At 44.3% G+C, this 21438-nt stretch overlaps 1 protein-coding gene across 3 annotated transcripts in view; it reads left to right on the forward strand.

Moving 5' to 3' along the window:
* Positions 1 to 20000, forward strand: part of GAREM1 (GRB2 associated regulator of MAPK1 subtype 1) — a 104159-nt gene extending 84159 nt beyond the window's left edge. For 2 of the 3 annotated variants that reach the window (XM_075141913.1, XM_075141914.1), the window contains 3 exons: positions 4168 to 5346; positions 10449 to 10615; positions 13874 to 20000. In XM_075141913.1, the coding sequence (XP_074998014.1) occupies positions 4168 to 5346; positions 10449 to 10615; positions 13874 to 14786 (2259 nt within the window). In that variant the 3' untranslated portion in view covers positions 14787 to 20000. The remainder of the gene's footprint in view (positions 1 to 4167; positions 5347 to 10448; positions 10616 to 13873) is intronic. The other variant, XR_012672350.1, reaches the window with a different exon arrangement.
* Positions 20001 to 21438: the final 1438 nt, after the last annotated feature.

Genomic DNA, 21438 nt, shown 5'->3' on the forward strand with positions numbered 1-21438 from the left:
AGGAGGGGGGAAGTGAGCTGAAAGCGTGGGGCAGAGTGGAGCCACGGCGGGACCGGAGTCGGCCCTCCTGGGTATGTTACGCAGCTGAATGAAGGCTTCTCAGGTGCTTTCCGCCTTCTGTAGCATTACCCGTTTTCCAGTTTGCCACAAAAATATATGGTTATTTCTGCGTCAGTCTGTGTTCTGGACTATCTTAAGTCTGCCGCTCTGAGATAGTGCACTGCTGTCTTCTCTCCGTCATATACCAGTGATACGCTGTGTGACGTGCGCGGGCTGGGACGTGCCACTAGCAGATCCAAGGATCTGAAATAGCAAAGGGCTCTGCTATGCCCCGCCAGTGCTTGCGCAGCAGGAAGCGGAGGGTGCACGGGGCACGCTCTCAGCGGGGGTGTGAAGGAGCATAAGGATGCTTGAAGGTGCAAATCCTGCTGGGTCAGTACTGGAAGCTTAGATAGTAGAGGGAGCCGAGTCTGGTGTGGTGTTACCTATTCTACCTCTTAGGAATAATTTATGATACGCACTTTCTCGCAGATCATGTTGTCTTTAAGCGTACTATTTGGCATGAATCAAATCTGTTCTGAGGAGCTGCAGTGCTTGACTGATTCCTGGGCAGATGGGGGCCCTGTGAAGTTCACCAAAGGCAAGTGCATAACCCAGCACCTGGGATGCCATAAGCCCTGCAACAAGCTGATGGGCTAGAAAGTGGCTCTGTGGAAAAAGTCTGAGGGATACCTGGTAGACAGTGGTGGTGGTGTGGCAAAGGTGGCCAACAGCATATTGGGCTGTATAAGCAAGAGTAGCCAGCAAGTCGAGGATGGTGATCATTCCCCATCATTCAGCACTTGTGATGCTACAGCTGGAGTATCGCTTCCAGTTTTGGAAACAGTTTTTTTCCAATAACCCACTAATACAAGGAAGATGTTGACATGTGGGAGCGAGTCCAGTATACCAAGATCGTCAGGGGGCTGTAGCAAATTACGTATTAGGAGAGGCAGGGAGAACTGGGTTTGTTCAGCCTTGAGAGGGCTGAGGAGAGAGATCTCTGCTGTGCATACCTACCTAATGGGAGGGTATAAAGAAGACAGACTGACTCATCTGAGGTGCCCAGTGGGAGGACGAGAGGCAACAAGCACAAGTTGGAACATGAGAATTCTGCTCCAATACAAGAAAAAAAAAAATTTTAACATGAGGGTGGTTGAACACAGAAATAGGTTGCCCAAAGAAAATGTGGATTCTCCATCTTTGGAGAAACTAAAAATTTAATTGGATATGGCCCTGAGCAGCCTGCCATAACTACACCTGCTTTGAGGAGCAGGTTGGACTAGATGACTCTGGGGGTCCTGCCCAACCTGGAGGATTCTGCAAGTCTCACCTGATATCCTGTGCTAAAGTCCATGGCCCTTTGTTGATGTTTTTGTAAGTTTTGGGGCCATTGATAAAGTGAAATGTTTGAGTGAACAAGACAGAGCAAGTTTGATTTTCATAGGTCATTGCTACAAGGACAAAGATCATTTAGCTATGTAATCTGAGAAACAAAAGGTTAGAGATATCTGTGCATGAGTTTCTAGATGATTTTAGAGTGATTGCTATGTATGGTATGATATATATTGATGTATGTATGATGTGATATGTATGGTATATATTTGTTGCTAACGTCTTGGAACACATATTTACCTACCGTGTATGCTTTATAATGTTAATTGGCATGTGGTTATGAATGAATTAATCTAACGCAAGATGAGAGGAGTTAGCTTTCTTGACTTTCAGAACTTAAATTTTAAAATATACTTACCCTGCTGAGGTGTACCAGAAGCCGTAACATCACCATAGTAGGGTTTAGTGAATAGGGATAAAGTTGTGCGGTCTTAGACTTTTCATTTCACTTTTTCAGTTTTTTATTACAGTTTTGGACAGCAACTGATACCTTATATTTTTGTTCAGAAGGAAAGTGCAAAACAGTATTTTTCTCAGAGTGCCAAACTAGAACCATGGCATGATTTTTCTTTTGTTCCAGCACAGTAAAATTCAGCTTTGTTTCACCTGTTACTATCCTATGACTATATTAAAAAAAAATGGAAGAATGTTTTCCACATTTTTTAATTGAGAACAATTTTGTCTTTAAATATGCCTATTGAATCTAAAAATCCATTTGCTATTTGGCTGGTTGAAATGGATGCCATTGATAAGCAGCTGCTTCGTGAAACCTTCGTTGTGGAGCTTGGCCAGTTAGTTACCTCTGTGGTTTCACATCTGACCCACTGTTTCCTTCTACAGCGGCTTGTTTGTTTGTGAATCACCAGGGAACTGCAAGTTGGCCAAGCAGGAGCTCCCACAGCTGTAGGTTGTGACACCTCCCTCGCTCCGGCCGGTGTCCTGCAGGAAGCGAGAAAAAGCTGTAACCGTACTGTCTCAAGTTAAAATTTCTGACAGCGTAGCTCGCGTTGTCCAAAGAGACCATTTGTGGGGACTGGGCGATGCTAGAAACCGATATTCTTACAGAATGTTCCCTTTCAAAAAGAGCAGGGGGAGATTGAGCGGCACATGCACAGAGCCCTGTGTGTCCTCAGTCCTTAGGAGCTCCACCGAAGGCAGGGCTATGTGGCTGGCCCCGCCTATGTGGCGGTTTTGAGGAGAAACCAGCAATGAACATCACACCGGTGTTACCAGCAAAAAACCCGAGTGCTTTCCTTTCATGTCACGGTGTTTCAAAATGTTGTCTTGGCCAGTGGTGTGAACTGTGAATGCGTATAACGTACCATAAAACCTAGTAGTTTCCTGGATTAGACCAATTAGTGTTTGTTTAGATAATTCAGGGCTTGAATGACTTCCTCTCCGGAAGCCCTGAGACTGAAGTGCTAAGGCGGCACACCTCAGCTGAGCTGCCTGTGCCTTTGCTCTGAAAGGCTTGCAGAAGATAATCACAACTTTACAAATACGGGTGAATTGCGGATCACGTCTTACAAGAGGAAGCGTTATTCACAGCGCTTCTCAGTTACTAACTGATTGGAATTACAACCTTGATTTCATGCAATGCCTATTCTGTGATGATACCTGAATTTGAAGCTCAGAATTTGAACTTCACCCAGCTCCATGAAGTCTTTAGGGGTTGCGGTGGTGGGGAGGGGATAATACTATTTTAGTGTATGTTTTCATTTGCAATTTTTTTAGTATGTTCCGTATTTCCAAATAAAATGGTCTATAACAGGCCAGTAGCATTTACCTGATGCACTTTCCTTTATGAGTAGATATCTGCTGCTGCTGAGGAAGAGCTGGGTGGGTTCTGTTAGGTCCCTGAAAAGGGCTTTTCATGTTAAACCACTCAAATATGAAGCAGAGCAATCTTGTCTATAAAGAGTTATTCCAGTCTTAAGGAAATAACTTCAAGAACAAATGAGCCTTGGACATCTGTTTTGCTTTTTTTTTCTTTCCACTACAATTTCCATACTAGAAAAGCACACACATGGCTGCGCATATGTTGTTTAATCTCTTAATTGTAATTATGATCAAAAAATGAGGAAGGAAGTCTATGACTATGAGAGCAAGGCACAGGGGGAGTTAGGATATGGGATAGACCGATATTCTTGACTTCTCCTTCAGGGAATATATGTCATCTGTCATTCCCCCTAGCCTGGAAAAGATTATATCAAAGGGATATGCTTCCTCCATAATGATGAGGTCACCTTTTCTGCTCCTCGGGGAGCTGAAGATGGTGAAAGAAGTAGTTTCCTTCCCTCAAGAGCCTGGCAAATAAGTTCTAGCAAACAGCAAAAACAAGGAGGTGGGAAAAAGATACCCAAGGGAATCCATACATGCTCTGTCATAGCTGTATGACACAAGTGGCTATTTGAATTGCTGGGATATGTGGATTTGTCCTTTCTTTAAAAATTGGTTATGTTTGTTCTCATGCCTTCTTTGGCAGTTTCAGGTGGCTGTTTCCCCTCAAGTAAGATGCAGGAATGCAGAACAATAAAAGAAGATTACTTGACCAAGCTTCAGGTTAAACACCTTGCACTTGACTACTCAGCTGTTCAAATAAAGTTAGTTTAGTTTCTCCCAATATATAGTCTCCCAATATATATATTGTAAGTTCAGTCTCAATAGATTTGATATGATTTGAAGTATTATCGTCAGTGGGGGAAAACCAAATTTTTTATTATTATTTTGCAGGTGGCTTCAGGTGAATGCAATGAAGACACTGAGGTTTACAACATTACCCTTAGTACTGGGGATGAGCTCACTTTAATGGGGCAAGCAGAAATCCTTTATGCAAAATCTTCTAAGGAGAAGTCACGACTCAACACCATCTTCAAAAAAATTGGGAAACTCAATTCAATTAGTAAGCTGGGCAGGGGCAAAATGCCCTGCCTCATCTGCATGAACCACAGGACCAACGAAAGCATCAGTCTCCCTTTCCAGTGTAAGGGCAAGTTTAGCACCCGCAGCCCGTTGGAGGTGCAGATGCAAGAAGGTGAGCACACAATTCGCAATATAGTAGAAAAAACCAGGCTGCCCGTTAACGTGACTGTGCCGAGTCCTACACCAAGAAACCCTTATGACCTGCATTTTATCCGTGAAGGGCACAGGTACAAGTTTGTCAACATTCAAACCAAAACTGTGGTGGTTTGTTGTGTGCTTCGTGGCAACAAAATTATTCCCATGCATTTTCCCTTGCACTTGACGCTTCCGAAATTTACTTTACCTGACAGTCTGGTGAAGGGGGAGCTGTGGCACGAATCCCTCATCCAGCACTGGTTTAATATATGCCAGGAACAGTTTGACATAGATGAGTATTCCCGTGCCGTGCGAGATGTGAAAACTGACTGGAACGAAGACTGCAAGAGCCCGAAGAAGAGCCGATGCACGGGGCACAGCCATGTACCGAACTCCCTCAGCTACGCACGGGATGAACTTACGCAGTCCTTCCACCGGCTTTCGGTGTGCGTCTATGGAAACAACTTGCATGGGAATAGTGAAGTGAATCTCCACGGCTGTAGGGACTTGTGTAACGAGTGGGCCCTGTTCTCTCATGATGCTCTTCAGTACCAGGAGTCTGGTGACAGTAGCAGCGATTACCTTTTCCCTGAAGTTAGCGAAGAATCAATGTTTCTGCCTACAAAACCAGAACTTCCTTACGAAGAGCTGTGGTTGGACCAAGGGTCTGGAAAGGCTGGTGACCAGCCTCTTACTCGCTCGCTAAGTGAGAAGAACAAATGTGACAACTACAGAGGGTCTTTCCGATCAAAGTGTGGTACCGCATCTCTTCCTGTGCCTGCGACTGTTGGAGCAACCACAAAGTCTTCAGATGTTTCCCTACCTCCACCTCCAGTGCCTCCCAAATCAGAAGCAGTAAGTCAGGGTTATTTGTGTTGGTTTGTTTCTTTTTTTTAGCTGCTGAAGAGTTTGCTTGGGGATTTTTTTAGGGAAGACTTGGAGGGGGACGCACATGGAGGGCAAGGAACGGTGAGACTTTGTGAGATGTGCAACTTCAACTAGTTTCCTACCAAGTGTAAGTCATGTTCTAAAAATTGCCAGAGTATATTTAATGTAACTGATCTAGTAGCTTAATCCTGATGCTTTCAGGTGATATTCATTGGGGTTTTTTTGCTCCCACAAACAAGGTCTAAGAATTGCTAGGTCACTTCCTTCCCTTGCTTTCCATATCATCTCTCCACATGGCCTCCATGTTTTCTCATATTTTCTGTGGCCGAAGTGTGTGGGGCATGACTCCACTTGGAGCTACCTCGGATCACCTTAGTGTGTGCGTCTTCAGTTAACAGGCCCTGATAACAAGGACAGCTAGAATTTTTATGGATTTGAAGTGTTGGTTAATGGGAGATTGCCTTCTCTGTTACGAGTCTGTGGTAGATTTTGAAGAATATTAAGTGTCATTGACCTCAAGGAAACTTTATCAAACTAGACCTGAACTAATCGCTCTGTACTGCTTATTGAAAGAAAACATGTTTAAATAGGAACTCTGCAGAGTTGATAAATGAACCTTCTAGAGGACTCAATTTTAAACAGAGCATGTTTCCTGTCCTAGAGTTTCTAGTGAAAACTCATGAGATAAATCACTTCTCCAAACCTGAAATGTCATGGAGACTTCAGAGGCAAAAATACAAATATGTTTTATCAACAGGAGCTTACGTGGACTGGGTGGAAAATCCAACCATTACATGGTCTCTTGACATTATTTTTTAAAAAACACGAAGGAAAAAAGAAAACTTGCCCCAGGAAAGAAGTGTCTAGGAATCTTTAGCAAAATTTAAATGATGCATACTTATGTCACATGAATCTTGACAGATACTATAATTTAACAAATTAGTTTTTCAGGGTTTTTGCTGGAATTTAAATAAAGAAAATATTGTTCCATTTGCAAGTCCAATAATATTTTCAAGAGCATGGCTGCACAGTAAGCTGAGACTAATCTAAGACCAAACTGCAGCAAACCATGGTGATCCCACCCCTTTCCTATTCCCATCTTACAGTCCAGCAGCATTGGCCGTAGCCTTTCCATCGTGAGCCAGGTGACAATCTGGTTGAAAGCTGAGCTGTATTTATTTGTGCTGGTTGTATTATTTCTGCTGCAGCGGATTGCTGTGGGGATCCCCCCGGCCAGGCTGTGCGGCTGCTGGGGAGGTGCGGCGAGGAGAGGGGAGGAGAAGGCCAATGCAGGCACGAAATGCACAACTGCAGCCCTTTGACCGTGCTGCCAAAGCTTTCCCAAAAAGCAGCCGCAGCAGTTTCAGCAAAGACAGGAAAGTCAAGACATTACGTCTTCTTAGCAAAGAGTGTTTACGTGTAATGCCTAAGTGCAGGAACCGAAGAGCACTTCCTTGCCTCCGAGGTCAGGTACACACTGGCACTTTGTCCAGACTCTTGGACAAGTGCCCAGCAGCACCATATCGGGATGAGGTTCCCTGGCAGCCTACGCTGATGTAAACCGGCGTGAGGCTGGTCCCACCCTCCTCCTTCTCCTTCTCTTTTCCCAGCCACATGGTCCTGGCTCCTCTTTTGTGCTGGCTTTGGCACTCCTGCGCCTGGGCAGGCAGCCAGGTCTGGATCTGGAAAATGATTAGTTTCCTGCTGATTTCTGAGCTGAACTGCTTCAGTGCGAGGTCAAAGCAGCGCTGGAGCCAGCACCGAGGAGCGGGTGGGAGGGTGAGGGGGCGGTGGAGGAGGAAGGCTGCCCCCGCAGAGGGGTGAGGGCAGCCCTCCTGGCAGGGGGCTGCTGGCCCCCTGGGTCGTGCCCGAGGCGTGGGTGTCTCACGTCCTGCCTAAGGCGTAGGTGGTGGGATGCTGGGAGAGCTGCGGAGCACCTGCACAGCGTCGGTGTGGGCCTTCACGCTTGGGGGAACCTCGTGGTGTAGCGACTCCCTTCTGGGGGCAGCAGGGTGGCGTTTGGGGTACCGACATGTTGCCTTTTAAGGTCACTTTGAAAAGTGTGCGATTGTGTCACGTGTGTCTTACATTTCTGAGGTAATGTGTGAGTGCTGTCAGCAATTTTGGTATTGCTTTCTAGCCGTGCAGGAGAACTAATTTCTGCTAAAGATATTAGCTTGCATTTAGAGCTGGGCAGGAGGTGTAACCCCATAAGAAATAAAACAAAATAAAAAAAACTGCGTCTGTGGATGATAATAATTTAGGCTCGGTTTTGTGGCTTCCTGGAACAGATTTGGAATGAGTATCAGTGATCTACCGAATTCATCAGTGGGCTGGGGCCAAGGAGATGTTTGCATGGCTTCCATGTAGGGTATTTATAGAATAAGTAGATCTCAGGAGCTGCTGATGAACATGCGGTTTAGTCATCACTCCCTCTAGAACGCTATTCCATAGCGTTTCTGTATAAAGGCTGGCTGGCAATTGTATTTTTGCATGCACTAAATTTAAAATGTGTGTACAGGCGCTGTTTGTAGGAGAGAGAAAAGGACATTCGGGTGTTTCAGAAGCTGTTCTGGTTTTCTTCTCACTGGCAGGATGAAGCATTCTGATACATAATGCTTATTTTCTAAATACCTTTCAGAAAATCAAAGTAGCATGAAGGCAGAAGGGGAGTGGGAAATGACCTCTGAATTAAGGCCTGCAAATCAGAAATTGCTTCAGTCCCCAAACACTAATTTGCATAAAATCAGAGGCTCTTTTCCTGATTGATTTAAAGCACGTCCCCAATGGAGCGTGCCAGCGGTTCAGGCTCCCGTCGGCAAGGAGTGTTGAACCGCTTTGCATTATGCTCACCGTCATGCCAGTGACGGGGTGGGCTTTATCTAGGCGGCCTCGGAAGCGGTCACTGTGACGGGGACCAGCGATGCCCAGATTCAGGAGTGACACCCCAGGGCTCAGGGGGTGCTGGTGGGGCTTGGGCTGGCACCAAGGAAAAGAAGCAGAGGTCTTAAAATCCACCTCACGCCATCGGAAAGGGGTCACCATCCCCCGGTCACGGGAAGGAGCGCTGCAACATGGGAGGACTCAGACATTCAGTGCAAATGCACTTTATCTATATCTGGCAGCCGCGTGGCATCTAGTGCTTCTGGGCGAAAGAGTATTTCCTTGTAACAGCAGCAGCAGCCATCGCAGTCGTCGTGTCGTGCCACGGCTGTTCCCCGCCTCTCCCGCGTGTATTTCATTGCTGTTCGCTTGGACCTCGTGAGGGTAGCTCTCCTCTGAGGTTTCCCCTTGCTCTCGTCAGTTTAATCTGCAAAATCTCTCTTTTTTATTCCCCTCCTGGCTTTCCTGAGGGCTGTGTCTGGCAGCTGTAATCATGGTCTTGTGACAGGGACCAACTGGGACTGCAAACCGGTATTATTTATGGCCTCGTTCTGACCTGCAATCTAGGTCGGCAAGGGAGCTTGGCATAGTTTGTTATGCCAGCACCTTTGAATGCCAGCAGTCTTCCCAGGAAAGAATCCCCTTGACCATCTGCTGTGCTCCAGGAGCTCCCCTGAATGGTCTCTCTAACCCCATGGGTATGTATTCAATAGCATGCAGTATTAAGTGTGCCTGGTCTGACTTGGGGAAAAAAACCCGAAGTCCTTGGGCATCCTTGGGGCACAGCACTAAAATGGTTGAAGAGTTTTATGCCTGAATTCAATAACAAACATGAATAAAATTGAATTTTTGTTTTTAAAAAGCAAATAAGAACCCTTAGAGCAAGATTTATTTCAGTGTTTTATGCTGTTGGGCATTTCCTGTAATTTTGACTTGTTTTGAATTAGGGAAAAAATGTACTACAATGTCCTAGTCCCCAATTTTCCATTTCACAGAAGTACTAAATGGGTTGTTGCATTTTGAAAGCACTGAAGTGGATTGCAAAAGGTTCCACATTTATTTTGTTTTTAAATAAATTAAATCACTTTAATTGCTAATTATGTGTTGCAGAACTGCTAAGATAACTTCTAGTTCTTCAGTGTTGTTAAATTTCAAAATAAACTATAACTTTCAAACACAAAGAGAATTTCCCTTTTCTGGTGCATCTAAGACTTCCTCAGACAAGGAGAACATCGGGGTCTCCTCCTGCCCAGGGAGAGGTGGTGAGTCCTTAAAGATCTTGCCTAATTCTCAGTAGCCTTGCTCATCTCTAGCCTTACTAAATAAAGTTGCTCTCCCAAATATGTACTGATGAGATTAAGGTCTTAATTCCATCATTTTTTCTATGGGGATGGATCCTGATATTTTGCTCCTACCTAGGCAGACCAAACTAAATTTCAGATAAGCAGTGCTATAGTCATGTGTTTTAAGCTGCAAAGTTGGCTGGCTGCAAAAAGTAGACCTATTGTCTGGGTGGATTATTTGAACAGGCTCTTCTGCCCACACCTTTCAACTTGTACTTTTTGTAGTTAACCTTAATCCTGGACTGCTTTGGCAGCTACAGAAGGGCTGAAGCTCCAGGTTTGAATCCCAGCATCTGGTAAATATGAGATACGTGTACTCTTCCTGGGGGAGGAAGGCTGGGAATTATCCTAGAGCTGGATGGATGAGTATCACTGGTGAAGTAAGTCAGGAAACATCAAAGTCTGTTGAGATCTTTTCATTACCTAAGGTTGGTTTATTACATCTAAACAAACAACATTAATGAAGTTTACGCCTAATGAATTGCTCCTTACAAAATGTAAAATATCTGAAACAGTCTGTCTGATTTTGTATGTTACTGGAAGGTTCTTTTACATCGTTCAGTTGCTGCCAGTTTTTAAATGAGTGGATATCAAAGTACTGAAAAGCACCTTAAGAAGATTGCTTGCTACCAGCTCTACTGGTAGCAAGGCTTTCTTTTGGACTTCTTTATGACAGCCGCATACTGTTGCAAATGTATATACTTAGCATCATTCTTCTCTTCTCCTCCCTTTTTAATTATTTCCTTTCACGGAATAAGGCAGAGCCAGATGTGTTTCATGTGTTGGAGAGTGCTGTTGCCCAGATTTTCTCGCTGCTTACTCACATGTTCTTCTTTTGTACAGGTAAAAGAGGAATGCAGGCTCCTGAATGCTCCCCCCGTCCCACCACGGAGTTCAAAGCCGTCCTCCACCAGTCCTTCCATCCCTCCTCGTACAGTTAAACCTGCACGACAGCAGACCCGCTCTCCTAGCCCTACTCTGTCCTACTACTCTTCGGGACTGCACAACATGTATGTGTTTGAGCTGTGAGAGACCCGTGCTAGCACTTTCTCAGAAAGTTAAATTTAGCAGTATTCTTTTTGAAGGCACTTGTTTATAAAGGCATGGTACTGTGTCAGAGTTGCTGACTTTTTGTGAAATGGCCTAACCTGTCAAGTTATTTTTACAGATTCAGGAGGAAGCAAAGCTCCAGCAGAAACTATGTTTTACTAGATAGGACACAGCAATTTATATTAAATACCTGCACATATTGCTATAGGTAATCTCACTGTAAGGTGGCACGGGCTGTCTAAATGGAAAATCCCGTACAGTTCTGTATAATTCTTGAAAGGCTTGAGTCTTCAAACCAGAACGTCTCAAAGCTAGTTTTCGGGTGGGATTTCAGTGCTAAATGCATGCAGTGCAGCCAGCTCTGAAAAGTGGGAGCGCTAAAGGAGTGTGGTAATCCAGAAATGTGTTGTGCCAACTATATGGGAACCTACAGAGTGGGTGTGATGGAGAACAGAGAGGCCAGCAGACACCACTGAGTGCAAAGTGAGGTGTAGCGGAAGGGGGCCAGACAGCTTCCAGGTCGAACCCACTTCAGCACAAACCTAGCCCACAAACTGGAAAATCCACTCAGGCTAGTTGAAAGTTGACCGTAGATTTTTCATTATGTGGCTGTATACCTTTTTCTAGCAATGCAGTGTTCTTCCTTTGGCTTTAAAAAGTGTATACACCTTTTGAAGTCTCACCTCTTTTTTGACTTGAATGTCTTGTTGCCATTATTTTTGGTATCTGTTCAATGACAAGATACTACCTGTCTGGATATTACAAATTGATCTGAAACGCCACTGAAATCATTTCAGCCCAGATGCAATTGGTATTATAACTTATGCTGGAATTGCCTTTCTAAGCCATACTGCACATTTGCAACTTAGTGTTGTGTATCTGGCAATGATCACTCTAGATCAAGGCTGCTCGTTTGTTTTTATGAAAGCCTGTTGGGTAGTTCTGTCAAGGTCTACTCCACAGGAGGCACAAGACCTCCCAGCATCTGAGGCCCACCAAATGCTGCTTTCTGTCTTTGTAGCTAAGAATACATCTGCCTCCCAAGAAAAACCAGGAAAACAGTGAGAAGTGAAGTTTCTCAGGAATGCAGGTGGTATTATTTGCCTCGAACCTCACAATATTTGCATGAAATTCATGTCCAGCTTGGGTCCAGACCAGATATCTCCATCTTGGTAGAATTGACCTACTGCCACAGAGGAAGCTGCTAGAAAATTGGCAATGTGTAGAGTAACCGGATTGCTGGTGAAGTCGCTTTTCCAGTCTTGCCATTTTTATCAGTCATCTTATTTTCTGGATCGTTTCTGCAGCCAATATTTTAAACACAAACAAAACCAATACGATTTGTCCTTATCTGCCTATAAAAATGCCTGATGTCTGACTTCAGCTGTATTTGAGGTTTCTCTTGCATCCTTTGACACTGAGTCCCAGTGAGTTAATTTTGGTGGAGGACGAATAAGGAAGCACTTTGAAAATATTACTTTATCAGTTTTCAGTAAGTCCATTAATCTTTTAAATCATTAGATGTTCCCATTTCTAATGTTCAATTAGAGAACAGAAACAGGATCAATCAATTTAATTCCTCTGTATGGTTAGTTGTTTACAACACCTCACTGAGTGTCTTCTCTGAATTGAACAGCCCGATGGCTAGACTTGTGAAAAATGCTTTGCACTGTCTACGTTGCAGCAGTTGCCCTTTAAACAGCCAGAAATGACGAGTTGACAGTGAATCCTTGTTGAGGAGAAAAAAAAAATTGCTATTGTAAACATCCAACTGCTTTAACTTGCAGACTTGTATTCATGTCATAAACAGGAAAAACGAATAGTTTGGAGGGCATGGAGTGGAGGGCGAGGGATGGTTAGACAGAGAGGGAAACTGCATTTCTTGGGGCTGAGTTTTATAACTAATTTTCCAGTGATATAGATTAGAGCTGCTTTTATGCATCTGCACTTTGTGTTTGAGCTGGGCATGTCCAGGTTGGCTTCCTTTCTGACTCACTGTAAGCACACGAGGAACTATTTTTTGTGTCAATCCATTCAAAACTATGCTGTTTTTTTGAGAGCTACTGCCCTCCTCAAATGGTTTTCACTGAGCTGTCACAGAATGACTACCTAGTTTCTTTCTTGAGTAGTTATTTTCCAGAAGAGAGAGGTGAGTAATTAAAACAATTATTTCAACTCTTGGTTTCCCTCTGTTTTGTTAGGTAAGGATTTTATAAATCTGCTAATTGTTTTTCCAGTGTTCTGGCTTAATTGGCCAGAATTCCAGAGATAAACTCAATCCTTCAGACTTTCTAAAAGAAAGTGGCACAAAAGCAGCAAACATTTGCTTTTGATAACAGATTGCATGCTTTTGTTGGTGTGTCTGTCTCTCAGGAACACCTGGATATAAACTATCAGTTCCCTTGGACAGGCTGAGCTTAGTTTACCACCTGGAAGTAGGTCAGGGTGATTTTCTTTAGGTGCCTTTGAAAAGCAAGTGTTTCTCGTCATAGCTTTTTAAGGATATGGACACACAAACAAGTTACTGTTGCATAAGCTTAAAGCCTGATACTTCAACACATACAGCTAGGTCTGCTTACCCTTCCAGGTAAAACCCTTCCTTGGGCAGTAAGCATTAACTTACTCTGTGTTACCGTACTGTGCACTGCTGCAGTTTTTGCACCAGTAACCAGTGGGGAAGGATCCTGTGCACATGCAAGTGCTGTAACAAATGAAAGTGGCTGCAAAAGCGCTTTTGGTCATCTCTTATGTCAGTCAAGCTTGGGTCTAGTGCAATGGTCACCTGCCCCTGTTACGAGCTTTTGCATACCATGACACATCTGTGGTATATAAATATAAAATACAGGATTAGAACATCTTCTAGTATATGTGAGGCTGTTCCTTTTGCATGGTGGTGTCCCTCAGGAATTTGACAGTGGAAAAACTGAGTATTCGGGAGATGACACAGAACCAAATTGAGACAGCTACTTTTTCATGTGCTTGAAAAACCAAGACGTGAGGCTTTTGGGTATATCAGCATCTTGTCAGGCTCCTAGAAGGAGTAAAAGAACTGTCAATGCATTATGCAAACATGATGTTAATTCAAATCTGAAAAGTTCTGCTGGAGGAAAGATTCTTTCCTTGTGACAGCCACACCGACTCTGTCAGATGATTTATGAATTTATTCAAATGCCACATTTTTTCATACTAACGACATCCTTTCTGCTTTGTTCCTTAAGCAATGTCACAGATAGCGACAACACCAACCCCGCTGAGAGCACACCTGTTTCCTGCTACCCTTGTAACATGATGAAAACCGAATCCAAAGAGCCTGAGAGCACGATGCCTTTGGGAAGCCCCTCAACTGAAGCTCTGCCTTTGAGGTTATCTTGGCCAAACCACTTTTCAGGAACTGCTGAAGGCCTGAATAGGAGTGATTTCCTGCTCGATCCGAGCAGGAGCTACAGTTACCCCAGACAGAAGACTCCAGGTACGCCAAAGAGAAACTGTCCAGCACCTTTGACTTTTGACTCGGATGGGTGTGAGCTCCCGGCGGGGTACTCCCCGCTGACCCCAGCAGAGTTCACGAACACCATCTCTAGCTGTCCAAAGTCGGCAAGTTACTCTCTAGACTGCACTGATGAGAAAACTCTGGGAGTCAGCAACACAAAGCAGAGCCATTCATGTCCTGCCTTACCTCCTCGGGCACCGAAGTCAAGTGAAGAGAAGACGGTTACAGACATGTGTCCCTTGCCGCTGAAAATAGATGGTGCCGAGGAGGAGTCGAAAACTGGTTCTCCAGACCTCTTGGAAGATCAGTATCTCGTAAAAAAGGGCATACAGGATACATTCTCTGTGTCTTACCCCTTCTCATCTCCCCTCCACCTCCAGTTAGCACCAAGATCTTGTGGGGACGGCTCTCCCTGGCAGCCACCCACGGACCTTTCTGGACTCTCGATAGAGGAAGTGTCTAAATCGCTGAGGTTTATTGGTCTGTCAGAAGATGTCATATCGTTTTTTGTTACTGAGAAGATTGATGGCAATTTACTGGTTCAGCTTACGGAAGAAATCCTGTCAGAAGACTTTAAGCTAAGCAAATTGCAGGTTAAGAAAATACTACAGTTCATTAATGGCTGGCGGCCCAAGATGTGATGCCGACTAGTTATTAGTGAAACTGTACGAGATGTGCTTGACGCACTTCAGCTAATACATCACTTCCTGTTTTTTGCACTAAAAGCCCTTCCTGTAAATAGTAGTAGAAAAATTCTTACTATGCAGATAAACATTTTTGAGTGGTGAACGGATTTTTTTTTTTTTGTATGTCAATAACAAAAGTAGAGAATTTGCAGAGGTGTGCCTTGTGCATCCCTGAACATTCAACAGCTGCTAAAAACTGGACACTAAGGGAACTTTTACTCCGTAGTCTGTTAAGACTTAGTCGTATTTATTACTGAACAATTTGATGCTGAAAGGCACACACCAATCCAGTTTACAGTTTTGCGTTAACTGCAAAAAAAAAGTATTTCTTACGGGATTATTTCTGTTCAAATAATATTTGGCAACATGCTGTGACTTTCTTCCGTTTCTGTTAACAAAAAGCATGTTCAGATATACAAAAACATCTTTTTGACATTACATCTGAAAATGTTAAGAATTGCTGTGAAGTGCCACTAATACACTATTCTTGCAGCATATTTTTATTAACACTATCTTCCTGACTACCTGTAATGTGGATACATTTTCCATGTTACTTTGAGCAAAAAGAGTTAAATGTTTTTAAAACAAGAGTCTTGCTTAGCTCATTGCCCAGAGGGGAGGGAGAAGGGGGATTTTCCTACTGAGCCACTCTGCCCTGGCCAATTAAAAGTTTATGACCTGTAGATTTCAAAAGTTGCTTTTGTAGTCGGATGGCTGCAGTAAGTAGCATGACTTCTGGTCGTGCAGCTTTCTCATGGGAACGGCAGTTCAGTGCACAGAGTCTTCTCTCGGCAGATCCTGCCTGCCACAGTAGTCTGCTAGCACAGCCCTTGCAATAGCCTTGCTCTGGTGAAAGGCAACCCCTTGTATTTCCTTTGCTGCTGGTACGATCATCTGAAAATGCGCTCGATGTGCTATCCTATTCCCGCGGTCGGATCTGTGTGGGAAGGTGATAGTACTCCTGTAGGACGCCTTTGAAATAAAGCGTGAGCGAGGTGGGAACAGAAACAGCACATGGCACGCCGGTAAGAAGGGGCCAAGTGAGGATTTGGGCCATGCCTTGGGAAATGCTTGTGATGTTTAAGTTCACCTGTCTGGTTTGCAGTGGGCTAGGAGGATGTGGGTGTCAAAGTGGGAGGGACTGTAGCATCGTAAGATGTGCTAATTCAGTTGCCCAGCTGCAAAAACTCACTGCAATAGAAGTCACATGGAAGTAGCAGTCAAAAGGGAGCACAGAGATGGGAAGGGGACATTAGGCTGCCCCTGGAGACCTTTCAAATTTAACTGCTCAGAAGCCTATAAATAGGATTAACTTTTGATAGTCTGTCGCTGATTTCCTGTGCTTGGCAGAGCTCTCCGAAATGTGTCTAAATAATCCCAGGATCCTCTGCTTTCGTAGTACTTAATGCAAGGATTTGTGGAGGTCCTCAGGAAACAGTCTGTGGTGTCCATCCTCAGCAACTGTGTGTGCCCAGGATCCTGAAGTGGTCAGACCCAGGGATGCTGGAGCAGCTTCACCTTCACCTGCTGCTGAGCAGAGCCCTGGCCAGGATGACGCATCACCTGCCTTTCTTACCTTTTTGAAGTACAAAAAAATCTCTCTTTTTCCATTGTAGGGCACGTAGTGGAAGCATCAAGAAGAAATACAGAGGCAGGACAAAAATGAGAGGCTGTTTTGCCTGTTTTCTCAACCATGTTGACTCATTAAAAAGAATTTATTTGCAAATGGAGTTTTCTGTGCCTGGGCAAATTTCATGTTATGTCTCCATGCTGAAGCCAAGATGCATCATTTGTCTTGCAATAATGCAAACCACCAGTTCCCAGCCAGAGAGCAAAGCCCAATTGATGTGGGTACTAGAAGGCAGTGAGCCAAAAAATACCCAATAGAAAAACCCCAAGAGTTCATAATCCTACTCTTTTTCTTAATGTATTGACTTTTAGCAACAGATCAATAGCTTTCTCCGGATGCGTTTTAATTAGTGTCCTAAAATGTTTTAGCTGCAGGTAAGATTAAATCAAATTCAAGTACTGTTCAGATGTATATGCTTGTTGGTGGGCATGGCATGTGCAAGTTGAAGTCAACTGCATTTTAACCCTCACTATGTCAAATGAGCGTTCAAATTTGAAAGGGCCAAATTTTAAATGTCAGGTACTTCTCTTTGTTTTGCTTGTCTTGTTAAGTCCAGGTAAAAACAGGAAAATCTCTCTCTCTCAAAAAAAAAAAAAAAAAAAAAAGGAGATGGCAGTCTTCGTAATATTAACATTAAATATTTCAAATGCCCCCAGGATATTAACATCCCTGAGAAAATAGTGTTGTTTGACTACGGCTGGATACCTATTCTGTTGTCTTTGTTTACCTGCTTGGAATGTTTTTTCTTGCAAGCAGCCTGGTGGAATTTGCATTCATGAGTGTGCTGCGTTAACATCACATATGCATAGACCAAAATACAACTGGCCTGTTGAAAGGCCCAGAAATGCGTGATGATTTCAGAAGCAGATCCTCTGTGCAAAAGTACAGCTAAAACCTCTAATTGCAAACTTGCTATTGATGTCCTTCCAGTTGTCTTGTTCTGGCTTGGCACCGCTTACTTATTTTTATGCATAATATGTTAGCATTTGACCTTTTCTTTTGCCCTTAGCAGCTCATCACCTTAATTTTCCAAGCCTTTTTTAGCAATTTAGGTGTTCCTAACCTTTGTGTTGTGTGAACTGTATGACTGCGGCGTCGAGCCACCTGCTGTGATGCCCAGGCTGGACTGAAGCGTCTGCTCTGGTGAATCAGGAGAGGGATGAGCAAACCTCGTAGCTGGAGTGTGGTGGCTCCGCCTCTCCACCGCTGTGCAGGTGGCCAGGCTATGGCAGCACTGATGCCCATGGGATCTAATTTATTTGCTTTCCTCTTGAGCTTCGTTGCTGCAGTGTTAGGGGGTCCGGACCGTCTTGGGCACTGTAGAAGGCAGTCTGAACAGGTCAGACCAATGTGAATGCATCGGTCTCACGGGAAGTCCCTGGCAATAAAGGGATGGTGGCACCTTTGGAATGGGGCAGGAGGAGAGGATTCGTTCAGGCCTTAGCAGAGAACCACGCATCTCTTTGGAAGGATGGGGTGTAAAACCTGGAGGCTTAAATCTGTAAAAGGTTACAAAATGCTGCACTGCTTATTGTACTTGGAGGCGGAGGGTTACTTTAATGTTCCCACTCTGATTAGGAAGTGTCTGAAAGCTCTGGGGAATATCCCTGTGATACGAACTTATTACCAGCTGATGTGAACAGGAGGAGACAGCACTCAGCGTTTGACAGGACTTGCAAACCGAGCAGCGCCGGGGCACGGACACTCTCTCGTGGGAGTCCCTTGCTGCTGAACTGTTGATGCGGGCTCTTGCCTGGTTTGGGGCAACTCAACCAGCCTGTGCAATGGGTGATCCCAGGCAACTCCCAAGCACAGCTTGGAGGTTAGCAATGGGGGAACCAGCCTGGTTTTGGAGGGTAATGGAGTTCAACTGTGTTGATGTGAGCTGTGTTGGTTGTCCTTGGGGCCTGAGAGCAGGCTCTGGCCCATTTTGTCTACTGAGATGTAGCCATTGAGTTCAGACAACACGCGTCATGCCAGAGTGGGCCTAAAATCTCTTACTTTTTGGAGGCAATCTACTAAAATAGGCTGGTCCTAACCTTGGACTTCTTTCCTCAGATTAAATAAATGTAAGGCCTCTGGTGCTTACTTAGTTATCGGTGTCTGAAGTTGTGTGTTATCCTCAGGGTTTTTGTTTGTCTGGGGGTTTTGGTAGCAAAAAATTTGGCATGTCATTCGGTATGGAGCTGTCTCTTTGTCCTGCACCAGGAAACTCATCCGTTCTATGCAACAGTCGCGTGGCGGCACAAGGACTGATGCTGCCTTCAGCGGCGAAAGCTGGATTCTGGCATGGGGGCTTTTCTGGAGGTGGACGCAGAATTGGCCACGCCAGGGGTGTGGAGGAAACTTGAGAGGAGATGCTGGTTCCCTTTAAATCCTCGTTGTGCCTAGGATTAAGATTCTTTGTGTTGCTGCCTGGCTGGCTAACCAAAGCTCTATTGAAATCAACTCAAAGTGTGTATTTGCGTTCTTATTCTTGCCATATTGCAAAAATTGTCTACGGCTAGAAACTTAGAGACAGGAAACATTTGGTCCATCCAAAATTAGAAGGAAAATGTATTTTGAAGTGTTTGCAGCTAGAAGCAAGGGTTTGAAGTAACTGTGTATTACATAGGGTTTTTTCCAATACAACAGTTTTACTTGCCACTTCAATTGACTTTATTCCACAACAACAGCTTCAAGAGAAACAGCGTAAATAGCGATGCTGTCTCAGAACCCACTGTGTTTCAAACCCATCTATAAATACTTGAAGTGTTTTCTCCTATGTTTTCTTCTTGAATCAACTCCTTGATTGTCTCCCCGCTAAATAAAGTGTGCTGGCACCAGTTACTTGTGTGCTGCCCAGCGGGGTGCCTGGCTGCCACACAGGTCAGCAAAGCCATGCTACCTAAAAGGCAAACACCAGCCCTATGTGAAAGGACAAGGGCTTAGCCCAGCTCTCCTGGCTCCTTTTTGATGCTCTGAAATTGCAGCGTTCCCCTGTACGAGCTAGAAGGTACAAATGAAATCGTAATCAAAGTGAGGGATCGTCCATTTTATTCGCGGTATTAGGGACAGCAGGGCAGTAGGGAAATGCAGGCCCCTTGTTGAGACCTAGCAATAAATGACTCTTCATTTGTTATGTCTTAAACTCCTAATAGTCCGGGAGTTGTTCAGCCTTTACCATTTCTGTGCGTAATAACCAAATTTTCAGTGTGAAAATCTGCAGAGTGATTCTCTTGACTTGGACAATCTTCTGAATTATATTAAAAATATCTGTTAGTTCTTAGCTCTTTAGATTCACTTCGGGTAGGTCAAAAAAGTAACACTTGGGAAAAAAAGGAGAAAGCCCCAAAACTTTGGCTTAGTACATTTCCGTTATAAAACGAAGCATGGTTTTTGTGGAATTCTGTGCTGTTTTGGGCTTTTGTGTAAAAGGCTGAAGGCAGATTGTTATTTAAACCAGGTGCAAATAAATATCCCTGTAATGTATATGAACAAATTTAAACCGTGTATTGTAAGTATATAAACTGTATATTAAAGACACTATTTTCATGATATTTCAAATGTGTATAGAATTTGTTGTACTAAATGGGTTGGGTTGCACATATGGCATAAAATGGTCGGTTTTCATTTAGTAATTTCACTGACTTATCCTCTTGTTCATCTCAGTATAATTTGGAAATAAGCACTTCTCAAATAGTGAATTCACAAAGTAAGATTGGGATAATTGAGAGGCGCAATCAGGCTTTTGCATTTAACCTCTCAAGACACATTACTTTTCTCTGTCTTGTAATTTCACTTGATCCCCTTCAGCAAGAGCATTGGGCTGTGTGTTCCCCAAAGAATTTGTTGCCAGACAGCTTTCCTGTCTCCAGCAGACATTCACCTAAAACATTATTTTCCCGAGCCCTCAGCCTATTATATTTGTCTTAGAGAAATGTATTCAATTATAACTTGGATATGCTTTCAAGCGCAAGGCCACGTGCAAGTATTTCTGCTTTGCAAAAAGTCTCTGAAGCATTTATTGGGTGGGGACAAAATTAGAGAGAAAACAACGTTGGGCTCTAGGTTGCCTGTTCACGTGTCCTCCGGTATTGGCAATAGGGGGAAATGTCAGCTCGACGACCATCCACACGTCATGCAGATAAGTTGCTGTTGTGCCAAAGTCCCCTTGGGCTGAAGCTTCGTTCGCTGGTACTAGGCCAAAAGAAAGCTTACTCCAGCACAACAGTGGTTGTGGAGGGTTTTATAGAGGGACTCATATGTTTATGAGAAATAAAGCAGGGCAGAATCTGCTACAGTTGTTGCCATTGGGTTCCAGACAGATGGGGTTTACTTGCCTCCAGCCCTCACATCTGGGAGAGGGGAGAAGCGTGTCTGGAGGCAGGGTGTGCATCGTGTGTCGGGGGGAACAGAGAGAAGCAGAATTGCTTTCACAAGTTAAGAAAAATCTCATTCGCTGTGAGCAGGGCTGTCTAGGGCACATCTCTGCTCCGCTCTCCAAAGAGGGGAAATGAAAATACTTCATTTTCTGAATGCTCCTGTCAGTTGGCTCCAGGCTGGGCGAAAGGGTCTACAGGAAAGCATTCGATGCAGGAAGCGGAAGGGAAGGGCTATAGTCCAAGTCAAAATGCGGCCATCTCCCTATCAGGAAAGTGCTGTTCTAAGGCAGGCATTTTCTGTTTACGTGTATTATAGTAGTCATCGAGCCTGACATAAATCTGTCTGACTGTAGTCACCAAGGCTATCTGTAAATGCAAATGAGGAATAGAGGCAGAGGAGGGATCTGAAAGCGCAGCTCTCATCTCTTTGGGGAGTGCAAGCTTAACGCTCATGGATGTGCCACTCCTCTTGGTATGATACGGTTGCGAGTTAGACCTCCCCTAGATCTATTAGACGTGTATGTACCCTGTTCTCCCTCTCACTGGGGCTCCTGTCCGTCAGTCGAGTTGCTGTGGGATTCAGGATATTGACTGACTGTCTCGTGACGCCAGT

Source organism: Calonectris borealis, chromosome 2 (assembly GCF_964195595.1).
Source record: "Calonectris borealis chromosome 2, bCalBor7.hap1.2, whole genome shotgun sequence".
Taxonomy (NCBI): domain Eukaryota; kingdom Metazoa; phylum Chordata; class Aves; order Procellariiformes; family Procellariidae; genus Calonectris; species Calonectris borealis.